Source organism: Pongo pygmaeus, chromosome 14, assembly GCF_028885625.2.
Source record: "Pongo pygmaeus isolate AG05252 chromosome 14, NHGRI_mPonPyg2-v2.0_pri, whole genome shotgun sequence".
NCBI classification, from domain to species: domain Eukaryota; kingdom Metazoa; phylum Chordata; class Mammalia; order Primates; family Hominidae; genus Pongo; species Pongo pygmaeus.
The window spans coordinates 111004826-111023373 of record NC_072387.2 but is presented as its reverse complement, the minus strand read 5'-3'; the positions used below and the strand labels follow the sequence as shown (position 1 = coordinate 111023373).

At 37.7% G+C, this 18548-nt stretch overlaps 1 protein-coding gene across 1 annotated transcript in view; it reads left to right on the top strand.

Annotated features, from left to right (window-relative positions):
* The window catches only part of NALCN (sodium leak channel, non-selective), a 364348-nt gene that overhangs the window by 327943 nt on the left and 17857 nt on the right, over positions 1 to 18548 (top strand). The window contains exons 32-38 of the mRNA XM_054446842.2: positions 4586 to 4679; positions 5192 to 5298; positions 5506 to 5580; positions 6759 to 6878; positions 12326 to 12394; positions 13580 to 13728; positions 14611 to 14704. Of these exons, the coding sequence (XP_054302817.1) occupies positions 4586 to 4679; positions 5192 to 5298; positions 5506 to 5580; positions 6759 to 6878; positions 12326 to 12394; positions 13580 to 13728; positions 14611 to 14704 (708 nt within the window). The remainder of the gene's footprint in view (positions 1 to 4585; positions 4680 to 5191; positions 5299 to 5505; positions 5581 to 6758; positions 6879 to 12325; positions 12395 to 13579; positions 13729 to 14610; positions 14705 to 18548) is intronic.

Sequence of the window (18548 nt, the reverse complement as noted above, 5' to 3'; positions counted from 1 at the left end):
GTGCTGTTCGACGTTATTCACGGCTAGGACTGATTCCCATGCGTTCACATCAGAGCTCTTCAGTTTGTGTTGCTACACATGGGACAGTATCTGTCACTCACTGTCCTCAGGCTCAACGTGTGTGGTACCAGTTACCCAGTCAATTGACACCTTTGATGTGTGGCTAATGAGCATGTCATTTCATTCAGGTTTTCAAAGGGTGAGATTTAAAAATTCCTCTTTTGGGCCCCGACTCTACTTGGACCCTCAGAAACATGGGATGTTAGAGACAGAAAGAACAGTAGTGATCGTGTCACCCAGCCCCTTATTTTACTCCTATCACATTCATTAATGAGATGCTTTGAGCCCTACAGTGTTTAGTTTAATACCAAGCAGAAAGAGGAAGAAGGATCTTTTTAGATGCCTTTGAGCCATGTAATACAGCAGACACTGAGAATTCTAGAATATAAGCAGAGCTAATCAGTCAGTTAACAGGAGAGTTTAGGCACTGCTTGCCCAGAACACCGTTAAGAAGCCGTCTGAGCAGACACCTGATTTCAGGAAGATTAGAATGTATCACAGCTCACAATTCAGCAACATACATAGAACAACATAAAATGTTCAGTAACTGGAAATAAATGTATAATTAATTGCAACACTTGCGCTTAGAGAAGTGGCTGAGGTAAGCAGAATAACCAGGGAAGTCTCCATCCAGCACTGTATTTATGTTCTGCAGGTAGGAAAGAGTAACGTGGCCTGTTTGGGGGATCTGGGGCGTATGTTCTATCAGCTCAAATGGGCACTTAAAGAAAGGAGAAATTGACAAGAAATTATATTACCAAGCTTTACAAACATGATTTGTTAATTGGAGATATCAATTGCTAAATTATGTGAGCCTTTTAGAAAAGTTTCTTTCTCTGCAAGTTTTTTTCTTTTTTTTAGAAAGCAGCTCATGAGCTGCCATCTAACAACATTTATATACTATTCTATCATTCAACAGATGTATTTGAGCATCTACTAGGTGCCAGATGCTGCTCTTGACACTGAGGACCTAGCAAACTAACCTAAACACTAAACACAGAAAAGTTATTTGCCCTCATGGAGCACACATCTTAATAGTCATACCCAAAGGCACATAAGTAAATTTCCAGATGTAGAGACAACAGAGATAGAAAATGAGGGAATCTTTAGGGTACAATTCAGAATCATGCAAAAATATGTCTTCTTTTGAAAATGGAAACCTCTTTAAAGAGTTCCAAGTCTATATTAGTAATATAGATTTTTTTCTGATTTCTCTACTATGTAAGATAATGTGTTTGATTTATTAACCTAATTTGACAATAATAAACTTTCAGAGGTTTTTATATATTAATGATCAGATGATACCTCCATGCTTATTATTCTTTTAGATCCTTTCAGAGTTCAACTTTCCAAAATTTTTTTTTGTATAACAAAGTAATTAATTACATTAATATCTATGGTGACCAGAAAACATGTGTTTGCTTATAATTAGTGGGAAAAGTGGTTTAACAATGTGATTATCAGAAAAGAACAATTTTAAACAAACACTATTATTGGGAATAAATGATGTATTAAAGAATGACAAACTAATCACCAGAAAGATATAGAACTTCCAAATCCCAAAATGTACAAAGCAAAAATTAACCAAGTTGTAAAAAGAAGCTAGAAAATCCAAAATCATAGTTAAAGATATTAACATATTTCTCAAAAAATCTCATAATTCAGAGAAGAATAAAAGGAAATTTGAGATTTGATACAATAAACACAATCAAGTGAACATATAAGGAAAACTCTTAATTCCAACAATTTGAGAACGTTCATTATTTTCAAGCACAAAATGTATCTCCCAGAAGGCCATAATTACCAAAGAATTGATAATGTAAGAATGTTTTCTGACCATAATGAAAACAAAAACAAAAAAAACTTTGCAATTTGGGAATATTAAGACAATACTATAAATAATTTATGAGTTGAAGAAATTATTATAGAAAATCACAAAATATTTACAGACAAAACATTTTATAGTGTCATATACAAAAACTCATGAGGTATAGGTAAATCAGTAATTACAAATAAATGTATCATTTTAAGTGTATATATTAGAGGAGAATCACAAGTTAAATATTAATATGTCAAATATCCAAATAAATAAATTAAAATAAAATCAAATAAAGTAGGGGGGAATAAAGTAACAAAGATTAGGACAGAAATTAATGACACAGAAAGTAAGGAAACTTGTATAGCTTCTATAATGTTCAAGAATAACAAAAGCTGGGTTTTTTTTTTTTTAAATCAAGTCAATAAACCTCTAGGAAGGTTGAGCAAAAATAAAAACATGAAACAAGAAAGTAAGCTACAATAATTAAAACAGTGTCAGTATTGTTATAGGTATAGAAAATCAGACTTACAGAAAAAACTAGAAAGACCCAGCAGGGACCCATGTATGTAGAAAACAGAAGCAGCTCAACAAATTAGTGCAGAGGGTGGTGAGACCAACAAGAAGTGGTGCTGGGGGTATTGATTGTATTGATGTAAAGAGCTATGCTGAGATCTCTACCTCACTGCATACTCAAAAATGAATTCCAGATGAATTAAAGACTTCAATATGAAAGGCAAAATTTAAACCATTTTTAAATCATGTCAGCATTTATTTTTTATTTGAATTTCAGATAAGCAGCAAATAATGTTTTTGCCTTTATTATTTTTAATCAGCACATAATTGTACATATTTATGGGGTACAGTGTGATATTTCAATTCATGTATTATAATGTGTAATGATCAAATAAGGATAATTAGCATATCCATCACCTCAAACATTTATCGCTGTTTTGTGTTGGGAACATTCATAATCCTCTCTTCTAGGTATTTAAAAATATACAATTAATTGTTGTCAATTAGATTTACCATATATTACCATGGAACACTAAAATTTATTCCTCCAATCTAGCTGTATTTTCATATCCATTAATCAACATTTGACTATCCCTATTCTAGTTCCCCTCCCCACCACTAGTAAGCATTTGTTTTTTGCCCTGGAGTAGTTATGGATTTCATCGCATTAGCCACCAAGTAAAATCTATAAAGGAAAAAAATTATAAACTCGATTATATTTAAATTAAAATTTTCTGAATAACAAAAGACACTCTAAGCAAAATAAAAATACAAGCCAAGACTAAGAGAAAATATGTACAACTTACATAATTGATAAAAGATTAGTATCCAGCATGTATAAAGAATCTCTACAGACCATTAAAAAGTAAATATCAAAATACAAAAATGAGCAAAAGATATGAATGGGCAATTCACATAGGAAGATACAAGCATCACCATTTACACACATACAAATGTTTCATCTCGTTAATATTAAAACAACATTAGATACATTTTCACACCTATCAAAGTGGTCAGATTACAATGTCTGGCAATATCAAGTATTGCAAGAATATTAGGATATGGTAACACTTGTATATTGCTGGTAGGAAATTTGTTTTGATTATTGCTCTTTGGAAAGCAAGTTGACAACATCTGGTAAATGTAAAGATGCTTAAATTCCTAGACCCCATCAATTCTTGTCCTAGAGATAACAATGGAGAAACCCTCGTAGATATTTACTATGAGACAGTACATGGATGCTTATTGCAGCATTGGTTATAGTCCATAAATCTAAAATGAATAACTTCTGATATTTGTACAGTGGACAGTGTTTGTGAGCAGTTAAACAAATTAGATCTAGTAATCTAGTTGTATGGAAAGCATACTGTTCAATGCAGATATAAAGAAACAGCATAAACACATGTTGGACACCATTTCTATAAATATTAAAAAATTCAAAACAAATTTTTATGTATTGATACATACATAAGCACAAAAGTCTGAAAACATAGTAAGGAGGATGCACGCCTGAAGGGTAGTGTTAGCTCTGGGTAAGGAAAGAGAGAGTGGGGTTTTTGTCTAGTTTTTAAAATTACACTTCTGCTTTTATGATAAAATATAATGCAGTGCAGTGTAATACAATATAATATAATTTTAATCATATGCATTTTAATCAAGTACTCTATTATACAGAATATGGAATTCCATTTAGGCAGTTATCACAGCACTAATTTCTTAAAATGCAAACTCTATGACTTTGTATCTCTCAAAAACAGTTTTGCAATTGCACATATTAGACATTTTTTAAAGAAAGACAACATACCCTTAACTAGAAGCCCCAGCATTGACAAGCTATAATTTTGCTGCTATGAAATGAAAGGAAACTAACTACTATTAGTGAGTATCCTTTTTTGAAAATGTGATTATGTAGAAACTCCTCTTTACATTTTCCCAAACCTGAATATTACACATCTCCAAAGATATAAGTCGAAGGCTGCTGAATTCTCTCTGAAACACCTGGTCATCATTTTCGGAACTCCTCCCAAGACCAACTTTGAGCATTCTGACCATGTTTCTCTAACCACCACGGTTGGAAGAACATGGTCAGTGCAAGCCCCCCATCAGTCCTGTTTGTCTCGGCACCCCATCTGCCATGTTCTTGGTGCAAGCACATGACAAAAGCCCTTTTCCTGCTTTCTTTTGCCTGTTAAGGGGACGGCTTTGCTGACCGTCGATCAGAGAAGATGGGAAGACCTGAAGAGCCGACTGAAGATCGCACAGCCTCTTCATCTCCCGCCTCGCCCGGGTACCCAAGATGCTCTGATTTTATTCATGTTGGGCACTAGTGTGCACGATTCCCCAGGAGTCTCAGATTTAAATTAAAATAATAATCGTGAGGCCGCTGGGAGGTTGTGCATAAGTTAATACAGAAACAGGCTCCAAACCACAGATCTCTCCATAAGGCTATTAAAATCAGCCACCCAAAGGCTGTGCTTCAGTGCTCTCAGACTAAGCCTTAATGAAAAAATGAATTTTTAAATAAAATATATTTGCGCTTGCCTTTTAAAAATATGAGTGAAATGTATTAAACTGACAGAAATTGAATGATGCACTTCTCCTTCCAATATAGATGGCATCATGCACTGTTGTTTTAAATATTCAGAGCCAGCCATTGCTGCAAAAACACCTCACAATAGATGGAACTGTTTGGGGAGAAAAATGTAATGGGTTTTAAGATAAGCATTTAAGAAAATAAACGACAAGAAAGTAAATGTGACCTGTGTCTAAAATGCCCTTGCCCAAACCTTTCTTTTCTAGATAATGATGGTTTTAGAGCTAAAATGTATGACATAACCCAGCATCCATTTTTTAAGAGGACAATTGCATTACTCGTCCTGGCCCAGTCGGTGTTGCTCTCTGTCAAGGTACTTCATTTCACCCTGAGACTCTGGGAATGAATTTTGTATTCACTACTACATCCGAGAGTATCACAAGCTGCTATATGCATTCACTGTTATGTTCTTGGGTATAAAAATTAAGATTCACTGTCATGGCAAAATGGGCATAAGAGGGGCAAGCCTGTATGTGTCCGATGGACGTGGGCAACAACTCGTGTGCTGTTTCTGTTGCAGTGGGACGTCGAGGACCCGGTGACCGTACCTTTGGCAACAATGTCAGTTGTTTTCACCTTCATCTTTGTTCTGGAGGTACTGTAATGAGTCAGCTAGCTCTGGGGGAATCTGTGCACAGTTTTAAAGTAAATCAGCCTCCCTCTTTGATGCCACTTACTCTCCTCTCTGTGTTCCATTGCCTTTGAAGCTTTGCCCTTAGGATATTTCCTTCTTAAGCGGTTCTGCTTAACTCGAACAAAGACATCACTTTATCCATCCATCAGATTTTTCTAACTACAGAAATGCTGCTGTCGATTGTTGTGTCTGAACATTGGCCTGTCTAGTTATGTGAGCTCTAATATTTAGAGGGAACGGTGCAAGCCACTATAACAGTGCAAAGCCTCTCAAATTGCAATAGAGAGGCAAAGCAAGTTGGCCCAGACAAGGTTATTTGAACATGTGATTCTCATAATATTGCTTTCCAAGGCAATCTTCTTGAAATACAATCAGATTCTCATTTTGCCCTATACTGGTTGATGTTTCCCAAAATCTATGGCCTTTTGCTTAAGGAAGAAAAATGCCCCATGATCAGAACTAGTCATAAAACAAAGAGGAAAGAGTGTAGAGAACACAGATTTGTAAGCTACTTAGCTTCAAAAATAAAATCATATATCTTGGTAATAAACTCTTATTTTTAGTTACTACATTGTTTACAATTGTTCTTTAAATAGATAGTATAACCGAGCATGCTGGCTCACTCCTGTAATCCCAGAACTTTGGGAGGCCGAGGTGGGTGGATCACCTGAGGCCAGGAGTTTGAGACCAGCCTGGCCAACGTGGTGAAACCCCATCTCTACTAAAAATACAAAAATTAGCCAGGAGTGGTCGCACGTGCCTATAATCTCAGCTACTCGGGAGGCTGAGGCAGGAGAATCGCTTGAACCTGGGAGGCAGAGGCTGCAGTGAGCCAAGATCATGCCACTGCACTCCAGCCTGGGTGACAGAGCGAGACTCAGTCTCAAAAAATAATAATAAATAAATAGACAGACAGACAGACAGATAGATAGTGTAGGCACGTGGCCTGAAAGGAAACCTCAAAAGGCATTAAAGTGTTTGTCTCATTTTCAATGGAAAAGATACTGTGTCCACATCAAATAATTTAAAATTTTCTTCATTTGAAAAAAAATACATACACATAATGCATCTCAAGTTAATACATTTAAATATGTGCTAAACACTCCCTCTGTTTATTTTCTTCTTTGCTTTTTCTCCAGGTTACCATGAAGATCATAGCAATGTCGCCTGCTGGCTTCTGGCAAAGCAGAAGAAACCGATATGATCTCCTGGTGACGTCGCTTGGTGTTGTATGGGTGGTGCTTCACTTTGCCCTCCTGGTAAGAGTAGAAGTCAAGTTGATTTCAGCTGATTATTTCAGTTTGGTTCAGTTCTGCTCAATCCTGTTTCCAGTCTCATTTTACTCCACATCAACCTGCTCTGAGGTGTTTTCCTAAAGCCCAGCTTTGACTGTGATGGGCTCTCAGACATGATTGTGTCTACATGTACACACCCCCACACTCTTCACACAGGCAAAACCTGGCCCCTCAAAGATCTAGATGGTACAAGCTAGAAAGAGAAGGACCTTCAAGATCTTCTGGTTTAGCCCCTCATTTTACCAAAGGGGAAAACAAGAAAGAAAGAGGAAGACTGCAACAGAGATTGAGAACTGTCCAAATTCACACAAGCTAGTATCAGAAGACCATAGTCCTGTTTTCCTGTTTTCTCAGCTGAAATATAGCATTTGTTCCACGTTGTTATAATCAGTATTTCACGATGTAATTCTCAAGTACTTCCACTGTTTCATTTTCTATAAGACATTTAGCCTCCACTTCTCTAAAGTATATGATTTTCCATCTCTACACCTGTGTTCTCACTATTTTACCTAAAGTGCCTTCACCCTCCATTCAGTTCGAGATCCCACTCAAAATCTGCAGCTATGGGTGTAGTGAACTGTAATCTAGGGCCATATTGTCCAATGAAAATAAAATGTGGCCACAGATAACCCTTAAAATTTTCTAGAAGCCACAATAAAAAAGTAGTAGTTTAGAAAATACAATTATTAAATTGTTAATAATTATTATTATATAAATAATTATAATTAAATAATTATTAAATAAATAAATAATGATCAATTTAATAATTATTTGATTGTTAATATATTTAAATAATTAATTATTTAATTATTAATTTAATAATCATTTAATTATAATTATGTATATAATTATAATTATTTAATTATAATTATTGTTTATATAATTATAATTAACAATTTAATAATTATATTTTCTAAACTACTATATCCAAAGTAGTATTATTTTCATGCGTAAGCAATATAAAATTATTGAGATAAGTTGCATCCTTTTATCTGTGTGTGAAGTCTTTGGCTGAGCATGTATTTTACATTTACAGCATATCTTCATTTAAATTGCCACATTTCAAGTGCTCAGTAACCACATGTGGTTCCATGTGGCTGGTGGTCACCATGTTGGATAGCACAGCTCTGGAAGATATGGGTCCTAGTCTAGGTTCCACCATTTTCTAGCCTTGACTAATTTATTTGCCTTCAATGATCCTTTGTTTCCTGTTCTGAACGGCCAATATAACTTCATAATCCACCTATTCCCTCTGGCATTATGAAGATCAAGTGGGTTAATATATTTGAGGCTTTCTTGAACTAGAAAGACTATACAAGCCTGTAGGCATTATTATAATTACCTTCTTTTTGTTAGTCATCCTTGATCTCATCCCAAGGAATATTATCAGTTTTTCCCTGTTTCCTTCTATCCATTCTCCCGTCCCCTTAATGTTAGAGACATGCTTGGAAAGACTCATTTACACATCCTAAAGGGCTTGCCTTAATACGAGATGCTGTGCTCATGAACATAAGTGAGCGTCCTTCTTAAACCAGTGGTTACCTTCAGCATCAGGGGCTGTATGAAGCCTAGGTGAGCTCTCAGTCACCCTGAACTATTTTCTCAGCAATAAATGGTTCTCAGTTCCTAGTACAAGACACAGTACTAGTAATTGAGAAAAATGTAATAAGCAAAACAAATACAGTTGCTGCTCTTGTGAACCTTATATCCTGGAAAAGTAGATAGATAGTCATCAATTGCTCACAAATCTATGAGTATAATGACTATGGTGAGGGAGATGAAGGAGAGCCTGTATTCCTGTGACAACTTAGATAATAGTCGGAGATGGCTTCATCAGAGAGGTCTTGGAAGACATCCCCAAGGGAGTGATGGCTCCATCTGTAGGATAAGGGGAGGGCATTTCAGGTAGCTATCCCTGTGATGGAAAGATGACAGAGCTGGAAGAAGGATAGATACCTAGTACTAGCATAGTACAAGATTTGGATGGATAAGAAGGTATCAGACCTCTTAGGACCTTGCAGTCCAGGTGAAGAATTCAGATTCTCATCCTAAAAACTATTGGTTGTCATTACTTCAAAAACATAAAGAGGGAAGGTATCTGCAATAGATCTTTAGCTAACATGGGAAGAAGAGGCAGCAAGGCCCATGTTTTTCCTTTCTTCAGATAAAATGTGTATTAGTCCCTTCTCACACTGTTATGAAGAAATACCCAAAACTGGGTAATTTATAAAGGAAAGATGTTTAATCAACTCGCTGTTCCACATGGCCGGGAAGACCCCAGGAAACTTACAATCATGGTGGAAAGGGAAGCAAACACATCCTTCAGAAGGGAACAGGAGACAGCAGAATGAGTGCCCAGCAAAGGGGGAAGTCTCTTATAAAACCATCAGATCTTGTGAGAACTAACTCAATATCATGAGAGCAGGAGGGGGGAAACTGCCCCCCTTAATTCAATTATCTCCACCTGGTGCCTCCCACAACACGTGGAGATTATGGGAACTACAATTCAAGATGAGATTTGGGTGGGGACACAGCTAAACCATATCATTCTGCCTGGACCCCTCCCAAATCTCATGTCTTCACAATTCAAAATACAATCATACCCTCCCAACAGTCCCCCAAAGTCTTAACTCATTCCAGCATTAACTCAAAAGTCCAAGACCAAAGTCTTATCTGAGAAAAGGAAAGTTTCTGCTGCCTATGAGCCTGTAAAATCAAAAGCAAGTTAGTTACTTCCTAGATACAATGGGGGTACAGGCATTGGGTAAATATACCCATTCCAAATGGGATAAATTGGCCAAAACAAAGGGACTATAGGCACTATGCAAGTCAAAAATCCAATAGGGCAGTCATTAAACATTAACATTCCAAAATAATCTCCTTTGACTCTATGTCTTATATCCAGGGCACACTGATGCAAGAGGTAGGCTCCCATGGCCTTGGGCAGCTCCACCATTGTGGCTTTGCAGGGTACAGACCCCCTCCTGGACTGGTATTGAGTGTCTGTGGCTTTTCCAGGCACACAGTGCAAGCTGGCAGTGGATCTACCATTCTGGAGTCTGGAGGATGGTGGCCCTCTTCTCACAGCTCCACCAGGCAGTGCCCCAGTGGGGACTCTGTGTGTAGACTCCAACCACACATTTTCCTTCCGCACTGCCCCAGCAGAGGTTCTCCATGAGGGCTCTACCCCCCGCAGCAAACTTCTGCCTGGACATCCAGTTGTTTCTATACATCCTATGAAATCTAGGCAGAGGTTCCCAAACCTCAATTCTTGACTTCTGTTCGCCCACAGGCCCAACACCATGTGTAAGCCACCAAGTCTCGGGGCTTGCACTCTTTGAAGCATTGGCCTGAGCTGTACATTGGCACCTTTTAGCCATGGCTGGAGCAGAAGCTGCTGGAAGGCAGGGCACCATGTCCCAAAGCTGCATAGAGCAGCGGGAGCCTGGGGCCCACCCACAAAACCATTTTTCCCTCCTAGGCTTCCAGGCCTGTGATGGAAGGGGCTGCTGTGAAGGTCTCTGGCATGCCCTGGGGACATTTTCCCCATTATCTTGGTGATTAGCATTCAGCCCCTCATCACTTATGTAAATTTCTGCAACTGGCTTCAATTTCTCCCTAGTAAATAAGGTTTTCTTTTCTATAAAAATCATCAAACTGCAAATTTTCCAACTATTTATATTCTGCTTCCTCTTGAACACTGTGTCACTTAGAAATTTATTCTACCAGATACCCTAAATCATCTCTCTCAGATTCAAAGTTCCACAGATCTCTATGGCAGGGGCAAAATGCCACCAGTCTCTTTGCTAAAGCATAACAAGAGTCACCTTTGCTCCAGTTCCCAATAAGTTCCTCATCTCCACCTGAGACCACTTCAGCCTGGACTTCATTGTCCATATCACTATCAGTATTTTGGTCAAAGCTATCCAACAAGTCTCTAGGAAGTTCCAAACTTTCCCATATCTTCCTGTCTTCTTCTGAGTCCTTCAAACTGTTCCAACCTCTGCCTGTTACCCAGTTCCAAAGTCGCTTCCACATTTTCAGGTATCTTTATAGTAGCCCCCCACTCTAAGTATGAATTTACTGTATTAGTCCTTTTTCATGCTGTTATGAAGAAATACCCAAAACTGGGTAATTTATAAAGGAAAGAGGTTTAATTGACTCATAGTTCTGCATGTCTGGGAAGGCCTCAGAAAACTTACGATCATGGTGGAAGGGGAAGCAAACACATCCTTCTCCACATGGTGGCAGGAAGGAGTATCAGTGACCAGTGAAAGGGGAAGCCCCTTATAAAACTATCAGACCTCGTGAGACTTAATCATCACAAGAACAGGATGAAGGAAACCACCCCAGTGATTCAATTATCTCCGCCTGGTCCCTCCCATGATACATGGGGATTATGGGAACTACAATCCAAGATGAGATTTGTGTGGGAACACAGCCAAATCATATCAAAATGCAACCTAAAGCTACTCAGTCCAAGCAAAAGTCAAGTAGACTCCCTAATCCCAGATAACCTCAGAGAGGAAATCTTAAACCCAAAAGACCAGCTTCCCTTTTCTGCCTAACTGCTTTTGTTCTTCTCCAAGAACCTCTTTGGTCTTGGAAGGATGCTCATTCTCCACCGTATTTTGCACTGGACTATTGGGAAGGAAAGTTCCCCATCCAAGGATGCTATGTGCACCCATTCATGTGCTTGGACCTCACCAAAGATCTCGCTGGACCCCCTTCGCGGGGCCCATCTGTGACTGTCATCATTTGGCTAGGCAAGCCTCCTTGAGAGTAATCACACTCTGGCATCGGCTGAATGTCAAGGTTGTTATTGCAGTTATAGCTGGTGGGATCTTTGTTTCTCAAATGAAGCTTTCTTATTCATAAAGTGTAGTCATCTCTTCCTGCTAATCACACCCTTGAAAAAAGAGCTGGATGTGTTCCTGAGCAGGGAGGACCTCTCTGAAATCAGCTTAGAGGAATGAGTGTGTGTTTGTTCTTCAGTGGTGTCTAGAATCTGACTTCTGGCAATCTTTTCCACCATCAGCTCTTTCTCTTTGCCAGGATTCCTTTATCTCCTATGTCAGTTGACCTTCCTGTGTTGCACTGTTATCCTGTGTTTTTCACAGCCTGTATGCAAAAGAGCTGGTCACCATTTTATGTAAAATAAATTTCAAAATACAGAATTTAGCTGAGCAAAACAGAACCCGAAGTTTCATTTGAGATTGAATTTTAAATCTAATATTTATTCATGAGTTTTTGCAGTGACCTTTTCAGCACCTTTTTTTAGATAACTTTCTTATAAGAATTTACACATATTAAGCTAATTATTCAGTATACTTCACAGAAGGCTTAAAAAATGGAACTGTAACAAGATCTTTGTGCAAATTATGAGAGGCTGTCTTCTGTTTAAATTTCAGAATGCATATACCTACATGATGGGTGCCTGTGTGATTGTATTTAGGTTTTTCTCCATCTGTGGAAAACATGTAAGTACTTTGTGAAGAATCTTATCTTAAAGGTCATATATGTGTTAATGAAAGAATGGTGATTAATTGATTACAGCCTTACCTCTGGGTATTTAGGGATGTAATCACAAATTACTAGACATCATAAGTCAAGATTAACAAATATTAAACATTATTAAATGAATCAGTAGCTTAGTTATTATTTGATGTGTTTCCTGCCATTTATGTTGCTTATTCTTTATATTCTATAATTAAGTAAATTATTTAAATTTATTAATTTAATTAAACATAACATCAGTCATGAAAACAAAAACCAATATTCTTTCTTAATGCATTTTTATTTTTATTTTCAATAAAGTTAAGTAACTTCAAAGAAAAATAATCTTTGATGAATTTTTATGTTTCCATGATTCCAGATTTTTTTTTTTTTCTGAGATGGAGTCTTGCTCTGTCACCAGGCTGGAGTGCAGTGGCAGGATCTCGGCTCACTGTTTTCTCCATCTCCCGGGTTCAAGTGATTCTCCTGCCTCAGCCTCCCGAGTAACTGAGATTACAGGCATGTGCCACCACACCCAGCTAATTTTTGTATTTTTAGTAGAGACAGGGTTTCACCATGTCAGCCAGGATGAGATTCCAGATTTTTTAATATTATTTGTTAATGTTCATGAGTATATTCCACATATATTTTTCATTTTTCACAATGCTGTTTCCTTTTTTTATTACAAACGTTATTTCATATATACATTCCATATATACACATAACCAATATACTTAATATTTGATAGTTATTTAGTATTATACCATTGCTTAGGTTTGTTTTTGTGAATGTCTGTTTGTGGAAGAAACCTGAGTTTACTTGCTATCAGTCAAAAATGTGTAGCCCTTATCATAGAGAATTGAGGAGCAGGAGAAGAGAAAATGGAAGGTGAAAATGCTTAGTGTTACTCTTATTAATTTGTGTGAAGAGGCTGAATTGTTTGAAGTAAGAATAAAATTCACCCAATGCCTGGTGGGTTTTGAAGAATATTTAGATTTAATACCTTATAGAAAGCAACTTTCAAATGATACACCTAAGAGTCACTTTTGAGCCAATCTGCTTAAAGATTAGTTGCTACCCAGGTCTTCCATAGCTTAATAGATTGAATATTCTTTCTCTCTCTCTCTCTCTCTCTCTCTGTCTCCCCGCTTCCCACCCCTGGTCCCCAGGTAACGCTAAAGATGCTCCTCTTGACAGTGGTCGTCAGCATGTACAAGAGCTTCTTTATCATAGTAGGCATGTTCCTCTTGCTGCTGTGTTACGCTTTTGCTGGAGTTGTTTTATTTGGTACTGTGAAATATGGGGAGAATATTAACAGGTTGGTGTATACTTATCTTTCTATTCATTTATCAAGCAAACCCTTTAGTAATAAGATTTTAAATAAACAAATGTTTTTTGTCTATTAAAGTCTAGATGAGGGGAAAGGGAAGTAATCAGTTGGAAATTAAAATAAAATAGCCAAGTTTTAAATGATATTTTTCCAGTTGAAAAAGGTTATTCAACTGAAAAGGTCTACTTTCAAAACCTTAGAAAAATTAGAAATAAAAGAAAACAAAAAGAATCCATAATTCCACCAACATTCAGTAATCATCACTCCCAATTCCAGCACTTTTTCTATCTACATATTGCCAAAAAATGATATATTATTTTTAGATGGAACAATTTTAAGATAACTTCGGGTTCCTTTCGCAGCAAAATATGGGAATTTAGAGTCCCCCAAATGGTTGTAATATATATATAATATAATGGTTGTAATATATATATTATATATATAATATATGAAAAGCAGTTTTCAATGATTTGCCTAAGTTTTATAGACGCATCTCATTGTTTTTTTTAAAGTCCTGATACAACAAAGTATATGCCGATATATCTGGTTGTAGGAATTAGATACATAGCTGCCCCACCTTTTATAGCATCGTCCAAGTGAAAGAAGGAATCACTTAGTTGCCAAAGCCTGCCTACTTAATCATTCAAGATGAACGGCAATAAATTAGTGGTCATGCTAGAGTTGGGTGTTAGACAGCTAAACTTGGAGGCAAGTATAAATGACAAACTAATAAAAAGATACAACCTTTGGAAAAGGTAACTAAGCAACCAAATTTGCTACAACCTCCACTTGTTTTGGTGGTGGCAAACCATGCTATTTCACGACAAATCCTTCTATTCACATTCTGTTAATTTTTTTTTCTTAAATTAGGCATGCAAATTTTTCTTCGGCTGGCAAAGCTATTACCGTACTGTTCCGAATTGTCACAGGTGAAGACTGGAACAAGATTATGCATGACTGTATGGTAAATATCTCTCATCATGAACAAGGCTTAGACTTAGAATCAGCCGGAAACTCTTGCAACACAATGTTGGCAGGATAATCCTTGTTAGCGTCAAGACTTTGTGTACGAAATATGAATCCTGACACTTCATAAAATTGCATTATTATACATTCCAATGTGTGAATATTTAGGGTAAAATACTCAATTAACCCAACTTGAGCTATTGTAGTTCCATTCAACAAATATGCATTCTGTGAGTGTTGTTCTTTCCCTCCCATCTTTAATATTTTGGTAATCAAAGTCAAACAGGGAGCCCTTTAATTTAATGTATTCAGTGGATAGTTCACTGCCCCTCAGCTATATGCTAGGTGCTAGGTCTTCAACAACTCCAAGGCACACTCAAGGAGCTTACCTCAAGGGCTCTGAGCTACTCTTCCTTTATACTATAAAGTATACTTTATACTTCCTTCTTACTATATCCTGTCTTCCCCAAGCATCATCCTTCTGGTCTCAGTTTAAACAGGTCTTTTGCCTTAAGCTAAGACAGCCAGCTACATGTTCTTATGCTGCTCTATAGTTCTCCTTTGTAATAAGGAGCTGTAGTGAATTATTGGCTTACATTCATTTATTTTATCTCTTTCTCACTATAGGACAGACCAATGCTGTGTTAAAAAATGTCTGCAGTGATGGAAATCTGCACTGTCCAATTCGGGAGCCACTAGCCATATGTGGTTATGGAGCATTTAAAATGTGACTAACACAACTGAGGAACCAAATTTTAGTTTTAATTTTATATTATTACATTTTAATTAACATAAATTTAAATTTACATCGCTGCATGGAGCTAGTGGTCACCATATTGGACTGCACAGCACTCAACTGTCAGCAGGAAGAAGAGACAGGGCCTCCTATGTCTTTCTTACCAGTCTCTCCCCAAACTTGGCACAAACCTAGCACACAGTAGGAGCGCTAGGACTTCATGCATGAATTAACAAGGAGAATTTGCCAAATCAAATAGAACACAAGGCAAAATTTAATGAATCTTAAATAAAAATACAAGCAGAATGGTGAGATTATAGAAGAGAGAGCTAGTTTATCTGGCTGAGAAAAACCAGAAAGTTCTCTCAGAGGTGTCGGCATTTTATGGAGCCTATAAACAATGAGAGAGTTTTTGATGACTTAAGTCTTGTGCTATTCCATAGCATCCCATAACAGTGTTCCAAGAATGGGGCTTACTCCTTACACAATTTGAATGTGAATTTGCTATGCACAGGCACATCTTGTTTTACTGTGCTTCACTTATTGCCTTTTGCAGACATTGCATTTTTTACAAATTGAAGGTTTATGGCAATCTTGTGTGGAGCAGGTGTATCAAGGCCATTTTTCCAATAGCATGTGTTTGCTCACTTTCTGGTTCTGTATCACATTTTGATAATTCTCACTATTTCAGACTTTTTCATTATATCTGTTTTGGTGATCTGTGATCAATGATCTTTTGATGTTTCCTTTGTAGTTTTTTTGAGGGGTGCCATGAACCATGCTCAATAAGATGGAGAATTTAATTGATAAATGTCATATGTCTTCTGACTGCTGCACCAAACAGCTATTTCTCCAACTCTTCTCTCTTTTCTTGGGCCTCCCTATGTCCTGAGACACAACAACATTGACATTAGGCCGATTTACAACCCTACAATGGCCTATAAGTGTTCAAGTGAAAAGAAGATTCACACATCAGTCACATTAAATCAAAAGCTAGAAATGATTAAGCTTATGGAGGAAGGCATGTCAAAAGCTGAGTTAGCCCAAAACCTAGGTCCCTTGCACCAAATAGTTACTCAAGTTGTTAAGTCAAAGGAAAAGTTCTTGAAGGGAATTAAAATGCTACTCCAGTGAACACATAACTGATAAGAAATAGCCTCATGGCTGATATGGAGAAAAAATTTTACCGGTCTGAGTAGAAAATCAGACTAACCACAACATGCCCTTAAGCTAAAGCCAAATGCAGAAGAAGGCCCTTACTCTCTTCAAATTTATGAAGGGTGAGAGAGGTGAGGACGCTGCAGAAAAAAATGTTTGACGCTGGCAAAGGTTGGTTCATGATGTTTAAGGAAAGAAAGAAGCCATCTCCATAATATAAAAGTGTAAGTGCTGCCGATATAAAGCTGTGGCAAGTTATCTAGAAGATCTAGTTAAAATAATTAAGGTGGCTACACTAAACAATGGATTTTCAATGCAGACAAAACAGCCTTCTATTGGAAGAAGATGCCCTCTAGAACTTTCATAGCTAGAAAGGAGAAGTCAATGCCTGGATTCAAAGCTTCAAATAACAGACTTACTCTGTTGTTAGGGACTAATGCAGCTGGTGACTTTCAGTGGAAGCCAATGCTCGTTTACCATTCCAAAAATCCTAGGACCCTGCAATGGTTTGACTGTGTCCCCACCCAAATCTCATCTTGAATTGTAGTTCCCTTAATCTCCATGTGTCGTGGGAGGGACCAGGCAGAGATAATTGAATCATGCGGGTGGTTTCTTGCATCCTGTTCTTGTGATACTGAGTTCTCACTATAGCTGTCATGAGATCTGATGGTTTTATAAGGGGCTTTTCCCCCCATTTGCTTGGCACTTCTTGCTGCCGCCATGTGAAGAAGAATGTATTTGCTTCCCCTTCCGCCATGATTGTAAGTCTCCTGAGGCCTCCCCATCCCTGCTGAACTGTGAGTCAATTAAATCTCTTTCCTTTATAAATTACCCAGTCTCAGGTATGTCTTTATTAGCAGCATGAGAATGGACTAATGCAGTCTCTTAAGAATTATGCTAAATCTACCCCACCTGTGCTCTGTAAATGGAACAACAAAGCCTGGATGACAGAACAGCTGTTTACAGCATGGTTTGCTGGATATTTAAGCCCACTCTTGAGACCTACTGCTCAGAAAAAAAAAGATTCCTTTCAAAGTAGTACTGCTCATTAACAATGCATCTACCTGGTCACCCAAGAGCTGTATCAGGAGATGTATAAGGAGATTAATGTTGTTTTCATGCCTGCTAACACAACATCCATTCTGTCCATGGATCAAGGAGTCATTTCAACTTTCAAGTCTTATTGTTTCAGGAATAGATTTCATAAGGTTAATAGCTGCCATAGACAGTGATTCCTCTGACGGATGTGGGCAAAGTATATTGAAAACCTTCTGGAGAGGATTCACTATTCTACATGCCATTAAGAACATTCATGGCCAGGCACGGTGGCTCACACCTGTAATCCTAGCACTTTGGGAGGCCAAGGCAGGTGGATCATGAGGTCCAGAGATCAAGACCATCCTGGCAAACATGGAGAAACCCTGTCTCTACTAAAGATACAAAAAATTAGCCGGGCGTGGTGGTGGGCACCTGTAGTCCCAGCTACTTGGGATGCTGAGGCAGGAGAATGGCGTAAACCCAGGAGGCAGAGCTTGCAGTGAGCGGAGATCTCGCCACTGCACTCCAGCCTGGGTGACAGAGCGAGACTCCGTCTCAGACAAAAAAAAAAAAAAAAAAAAAAGAACATTCATGATTCATGGAAGGTCAAAATATCAACATTAACAGGAATTTGGAAGAAATTGATTCCAGCCATTATGGATGACTTTGGAGGGGTTCAAGACTTCAGTGAAGGAAGTCACTGCACATGTGGTTGGTGGAAATAGCAAGAGAACTAAAATTAGAAATGGAACCTGAAGACGCAACTGAATTGCTACAGTCTCCTGATCAAACTTGAAGGAATGAAGATTGCTCCTTATGGATGATCAGAGTGGTTTCTTGAAATGGAATCTACTCTTGCTGAAGATGCTATGAACATAGTCATAACGACAACAAAGGATTTATAATGTTA